The 6,842-nt window shown below is 46.8% G+C and overlaps 1 protein-coding gene across 2 annotated transcripts in view; it reads left to right on the top strand.

Annotated features, from left to right (window-relative positions):
• The first annotated feature begins 218 nt into the window (after positions 1–218).
• The window catches only part of HEXDC (hexosaminidase D), a 9,265-nt gene continuing 2,641 nt past the window's right edge, over positions 219–6,842 (top strand). Inside the window, exons 1-8 of one of the 2 annotated variants that reach the window (XM_017743235.1) lie at positions 219–487; positions 1,213–1,377; positions 2,484–2,667; positions 3,959–4,030; positions 4,775–4,970; positions 5,645–5,727; positions 6,237–6,315; positions 6,393–6,494. In XM_017743235.1, coding sequence (XP_017598724.1) covers positions 482–487; positions 1,213–1,377; positions 2,484–2,667; positions 3,959–4,030; positions 4,775–4,970; positions 5,645–5,727; positions 6,237–6,315; positions 6,393–6,494 — 887 coding nt within the window. In that variant the 5' untranslated portion in view covers positions 219–481. The remainder of the gene's footprint in view (positions 488–1,212; positions 1,378–2,483; positions 2,668–3,958; positions 4,031–4,774; positions 4,971–5,644; positions 5,728–6,236; positions 6,316–6,392; positions 6,495–6,842) is intronic. The other variant, XM_017743236.1, reaches the window with a different exon arrangement.

Genomic DNA, 6,842 nt, shown 5'->3' with positions numbered 1-6,842 from the left:
ATGAACGTGGTGTAGGTGAGGGACGTGTCTGGAGCAGGTGAGGGATGAACCTGGGGCGGGTGAGGGATGATGTACGTGGCACAAGTAAGGGATGTATTGGGCTCAGGTGAGGGATATACCTGGTGCAGGTGAGAGAGGAACAGGGTGGTGGCACTTGTCATAGCCCAGCTGCATCGCCACTGTCCCCTCCCTCCTGCAGGTGCTGCCACTGCTCCGCGCCCTGGGTGCCACCGGGCTGCTGCTGGAATATGAGGACACCTTCCCGTACACGGGGCCGCTGGAGCTGCTGCGGGCACCCCACGCCTACAGGTACCGCCGTGTACCCCACAGGTAGCTCTGCATACCCACAGGTGCCCCGGGGCCGTGCCCAGCGGGCACTGATGTGTCGCTGTCCCGCAGCCCCGCGGAGCTCCGGGCGCTGCTGAGCCGGGCGCGGGCGCAGGGCCTGGACGTGGTGCCGCTGGTGCAGAGCTTCGGGCACATGGAGGTGAGCAGGGGTGTGCTGGGCTGGGTGAGAGTGGGGGTGTGCTGAGCCAGCAGTGCCCACGGGGACAACAAGGCCGGTGGGATCCCGGGGTGCAGTAGGAAGAGCACTGCCAGCAGGGCAGGGAGTGATCCTGCCCCTCTGCTCGGATGGTGACATCTGGAGCACTGTGTGTAGTTCTGGGCAGAAACTGATGCCCAGGAAGTTTCACCTGAACACGAGGAAAAACTTCTTTCCTGTGCAGTGACCGAGTGTTGAAAAGATTGCCCAGAGAGCGTGTGGAGTCTCCCTCACAGGGGATATTCCAGAACCATCAGGACACGGTCCTGTGCCCTGTGCTCTGGGGTCGCTCGGCTGGAACAGGGAGGTGGGGCCAGAGGAGTCACTGCAGTCCCTTCCAGCCTGAACCAGCCTGTGATTCTGTGTTGGGAAATTTCCCATCTGAGTCCCAGTGCTCTGGTTATCCAGCTCCGCCAGCTACAGGATTTGACATCAGGGTCACACTGCAGTGACCTCCCTGTTTCCTTCACCCACCCTGTGAGGTGCTTTGTGGGTCAGAGACTCCCCAGCACCGTGGAGCAGCAGCTGTGCCCCCCAGCCTGTCCCCGGGGCTCAGTCAAGTCAAACCCCAGGTTTAGCAGGACACCTGCCCTCAGAGCCTCGGTGACAGGAGGACGCTGCTGTCCCCTCACGTTGCAGCTGTCCCCGAGCTCCCCTTTCCCTTGCAGTTTGTGCTGAAGCACAGGGAGTTTGCCCATCTCCGGGAGGTGAAGGCGCTGCCCAACACCCTGAACCCGCACAAGGAGGAGTCGCTGGCACTGGTCAAAGCCATGATTGACCAGGTCATGGCCCTGCACGAGGACTTACAGTGGTTTCACATCGGATGTGATGAGGTGGGACTTCTCTTGAGCCAGCAATGTTCATTTTCTTTTGAGGAATGATAGTAAGGGCTAAGGCTTCTGCATTTCAGTGGTGCCCAGGCCACATTTGGGTGGGATTTTGGGGACGGAAAACACCTCTCAAGCCAGTGTAGAAAAGTCTTTTGACAAAAGTCTTTTTACTGATTCCAGTAGCACAGGTTGCCATTTCCATAGGTACGAGTGTAATATCAAAGTATTGAAAGCAGCTTCTTAAAGCTAACTCAGCATTTGGGTTTAGGTCAAGTCAGTGTTTGAAGTGAGATATCAATTAGAGCTGTTCATTAAGAATCCTGTAAGTTTGATGTGAGATGTTGGCTCATTATTCTGGCCAAGTTACTCAAAGTAAGCCCTTTTGTGGTGGGAAGTGTTGGGTTTTTTATCTTGGTAGTTTGTCTCCTTGAGAAAGGAGAAAACTCAAGTTTCTCTTTTTCATAGTTTCTTAAAACCATCCTGATGGCACACAGATCCCTGGAATTCATTGTGACCACTTACCTGTACTGATCTTAGTTTAACATTTTGTATCCTGTTGTGTTGAAACTGGTGGGAAGGTTAGCCAGGTAGCTGCAGGCTTTTTTAAAGCAAAATGCTATTTATGTAGAATAAACATGTTTTAATAAAACCTGCTCTAAACCAGCACATTTTAAAGCATTCACTCTCTGCATGGGACCAAGTATGCTGGGCCACCTTTGGACATGTCCCCAAGTCACTTCTAGACCCACATTTGGATGATCTCCTTCTCCGAGATAGGAACTCATTTTATCTACCTCAGGTCCTGATGCGTTGCAAGATTTGAAGTGAATAAATGTGGTGAGAGCTACTTCCAAGGACAGACCTTCCAAAGGCAAATAGGGCTTGTAGATATTTTAATTCCTGCAGGAAAATTCCCTTAAGTGATGCATGTAATCATGGCCACAGTCTTCTGCAGACTGATAGAAATGCCTGCAGTGTCTTCAGCACTGAGAGGTGCTTTTGAATGTGTCCACTCAGTGGGTCACATCTGGGCAAAGGTTTTGAATATTGTCTAACTCACTTTCTCTAGTTCTATACGAGAAGTCAGGATTATTTGCTTGGTGTTTCAGGTCTACTGCCTTGGCGAAGGAGAGGAGTCAAAGCAGTGGCTGCAGCAGCAAGACAACACTCCAGAGAAGCTGTGCTTATCCCACATAAAAGCAGTTGCCACTTGTTTGGCCTCATCCTACCCCATGGTGACACCCATCGTGTGGGACGACATGCTCAGGGGGATGAGTGAGGAAACCCTGGCAGGTGTGTGACCAGCGATGGGGTGAGGCAGGTTTACACAGCCAGGTAAAACAGATTGGTTGGCAGCTGAATATAATGAAAACAACAAATCTGACAAGAGTTGAGGTGTGGTCAGTTTGACTAGAGAATAGAAGCACTCAGTCCTTGGCTGTCACAGAGTCCCTGTGTGAGTGTGGGCCAGTCTGAACACTTTAATTTTCCATCACAAAACGCTCACCCTGCAGTGGCTGCCATCAATTCTACTTTCTTTACACATTGAAACAACAACCTATTGACATTTGTGGTCCAAGTCTAAACCTCTGTGCTTCTCACCACCTTCTAATGTTTGTTGCTGCCCTTTGCAGCACCTGGTCCCAGTGGTGCAAACTCCCACAGAGAAGCTGCAGCCCTGTGAGCATCTTTGTGATCATGGTGCACATCATGAGGACTTTGATACTGAATTGTGGGGTAGCTCCAAGACCTTGACATCACAGGTCTTGTTTGTTGAAAAATACCAAACCACTGCTAAAATTTGAGTAGTCTGAGCATAGATGGAGTTCCAGCATTTTCAGAGCTGCCTTACATGGCTGCCGCAAACAGATTTAGACAGTACCTGGAAGAGCTGTGCAGCTCATCTAGCAGTGACTGACCTGTTCAAGGCTTTGATAGCAGGAAATCATCCCCAAAAATGCAGGTGGGACCCATGGAGTTCCACAAGAGCAGTACAGATCTAGCTAAGTGCACTCTACTGCCACAGGCAGTAATGGACTCAGCAAATTAAAATGTGATGGAGTTAAAACACTGAATTTCTGCACAATTTACTGTTGTTTCTGTAGGGGTCAGTTTCACATGTTTACAGCTAGCTGTGTAGTTGATTATAAAAGGCTTTAAAGCTAAATTTGTATCTTTACTTGTACTTCAAAGGCATCTTGAAAAGCTACATTCTGTGCAAACACAGCCCAGGCACTCTGTAAGTGAAAGGGTGAATGTTACATTTGAATTTAGCTAAATCTTGTGTGTAGAGCTCTGCCAGTGGTACACACAGAGATGCAAGGAGCTGAGAATGAGGTGGGCTTGGGGCGAATGGGGTCTCTGATATATTGCCACTGCTCCTCCATATTAGTGGTTTCACGATGCCTGAGGACAGTGGCCCCGGGCATGTGCCAAGTCCTGGCCAGGCTGAAAATGCTCAGGGCACTTCACTGTAAGTGACAAGCCAAAGTTCTAGTCATGTGCTGCTGCACCAGTACCCTGTACTGAGCTCTCATTTTAACTGGCTGTTTTCCATTACTTAGAAAACCTCTGTTCCTTTCAGGGTCTGGGGTCCCACAGCTGGTGCAGCCGATGATCTGGGACTACGCAGCAGACATCGACGTGGAGGGCAAAGGTTTGTACTTCTCTGCTGAGCTGTGTAGAAGTAAAATAGCCAAAGCAAAATTCTATCATTTAAACATACCTTAGTTGGACACCAAAACATTCTGGTTTTGTTAAATTGGTTTTTATTGCTTTAATAGCATAAATACAGCCCTTGTATGATTCCACATCATAGTTGCTATTACTTATTTTCTATTTATGTTTCCCCTATGAATGACTTGCATTGTATGCTGCTTAATTCTTTTCAGCAGGGCTATGGAATTACTCATAGGAGATTCAGAGGTTTTCCACAAGCATTATTACATTAACTCTCCTTGCATTAACACCAGTAGGAGCACATAACTCTGTACTGAACAGCTCTGCAAAAGAAGCTTCAAGGCTTCATACATCTATAGAATTCAAAGGGAAGCTTCTAAAGGCTCCAGTCAGGCATCTACCATGCATGCAGGTATTTTCTTTGTTGCAAGAAGAATCAGCTGTCAGATGTTGTGTATGCGTATTACATGCTCACAGCTCTTAGCATGGTTGCAATACAAGGGAGTGGAATACAGTAACTGGCACATGAAAATAGGAGGACATCCACTCAAAAGGCTGCTCAGATAGGGTGTCAAATCCCCCCATCCTTGCTGATGCTCAAAGCTTGACAGGAAGAGGCTCAGCAGCCTGTTGGATCTGGAGCTGTGATCCTCTTCACTGCAGTCAGGGCTGAAACTGGAGAAAGCTCATCCTGTGCGTGTGCCTTTGTGTCTCACTGCAGTGCAGCTCATAGAGAAGTACCGCAGGTGTGGCTTCTCCAGGGTGTGGTTTGCAAGTGCCTTTAAGGGAGCCACGGGAGTGAATCAGTCTCTAACACTGATTGGGCACCACCTCAGGAACCAGCTGGGGTGGCTGCAGGTGGCGAGCAGGAGCCCTGCTGATGTCCTGGAAGGTATCGCGCTGACCGGCTGGCAGAGGTGAGGAACAGCCTCTTGTGTGGTTCCAAGGGTCACAGATAAGCAAACTTCCACCCAAAAGCTCCCTAGGAGGTACAGGGAAGCTGGAGATTTAGAAGGGAACTTTGCAACCCTGCAGTCCTTCCTGTCAGTAACTGCTGGGCCTCACCCCTGGACTATGAAGGGTGGATTTCAGAGTTCCAATCAGCTCTACAGCACTAACCAGCAGGAGGAATGGCTTTGGGGACACCAGCACCAGCAGATTGGGTTTGAAGGCTTGAATGGATTTTGTGCCACCTTGAACTGCTCATAGACACTGTAGTTCATGTATGGTGTGTCTATCTGAATGTCTGATGGGAACTCAAATACAGTGAAATTGCATAAGAGACAAGAACTTGTTCAGGTAATGAAGGAGTAAAACATTTTTATGCAAGTCAGGAGGTCTAAGGGAATACCAGAGAGTTGAATTCCACTTTCTGATCCTAATTTGCCTTGAGAAGAGAATTTGGTTTGTATCTGTTCTTACTAGTAAAACAGGAATACTTCACATTTCAGAGAAAAGTGATCCCTTCTCTGAAACAGAAACTGATGTTTCTAAGGCTCTTTGAATTTTAGTGATTGAAATATTAAAATTTCCCATTGTTTAGTATGTTCTAACAGCAAAATGTGCAATTAAGGGATGTTTTCTTCTGTAGGTACGATCACTTCTCTGTTTTGTGTGAGCTTCTCCCCGTGGCAATTCCATCACTGGCCGTGTGTCTGCAGGCACTAGAGAATGGTACAATGACAACTTTCTTCTCTCTCAGCTAATGCTTAGCACAGGAGTGAAGTGACCTTGCCCTAAGGTTGGCACAGGCTTTTTATATTTTGAGGTGATTTGCTGAATTGATCACAGCCTGAATTATGAACAATAAATTACAATTTGCACTATGGGAGCAGAGAAGCCTCTTGGCCTAAGTATTTAAAAATAGCCATTGTATACTCATCATTTATTGTGACCTAACACACAAATGGTCAAAAACTTCATGCTTATATTGAAAAATAAATTTAAGATGCAGAATTGCTTTTCAAACTGATTTGAAACAATAGTGATGTATAAATGAGACCACTGCAGCTCCTGCTCCCACCCACAAGTGTTTTTTCCTTCTTTTATTTCCATTTTACCTTTTAAAAAATTTTTCACCAAAGGGGAACTACTAAGCCAATGCAGAACACTCCAGAAAACCCTTCTTGTATGAACATTTTGGTTTCTTAGGCTCTTTACTCATTTCCACTGTCTTCTACCAGGTGGCTATTCTGAAAAGGTTAAAGAAAATGTGGAAAAGCTCCTGGGAATGTCTAACCTGGAAATTGATACTTTCATGAGGTAAAATTCCAGCTGCAGAACTCAGGTGCTTCTCCTTGTGTGGTAAGTTCAGAAACTAACAGATCCTCTTTGGACAGCACAAGTCTGGGGACCTTTCCTGGGAGCAATATCCTCACACTTGTGACACAAGTTAGTTTCTACCTCAAGTCATCAGTGGATGAACTTCTCGAAAGGAACAGGTAATGGGGGTTATGTTGATTCTCTGCCTGGCTGCAGGAGTGTTAGAGCTTTATCATCTCAAAGTGGGGCACAACTCCAGAAAAGTGATTTAAATATCAAGCTCTGCATTTCGGGTGTCATTAACACCTCAGCAGAATATAATATTTAGATGAAAATGTAAAATATTTCAGCAAAATTCCTAAATACTGTATGCTGCTTTGTTTGAAGCATCTAGTTCTTTCCTTAATTACATTTTACTGCTATTTAAAGTTAAAGTGAAAATTTTGAGTTACAAAAAAAAAAGGAGCTTGTAATAAAACTTACATTGCAGCAGATGATCAGGTGATCATCTGCCAGGAACACTCTTT

Source organism: Corvus brachyrhynchos, unplaced genomic scaffold, assembly GCF_000691975.1.
Source record: "Corvus brachyrhynchos isolate BGI_N302 unplaced genomic scaffold, ASM69197v1 scaffold148, whole genome shotgun sequence".
Lineage (NCBI taxonomy): Eukaryota > Metazoa > Chordata > Aves > Passeriformes > Corvidae > Corvus > Corvus brachyrhynchos.
The sequence above is the reverse complement of the archived record's forward strand: the minus strand, read 5'-3'. Positions and strand labels throughout refer to the sequence as shown.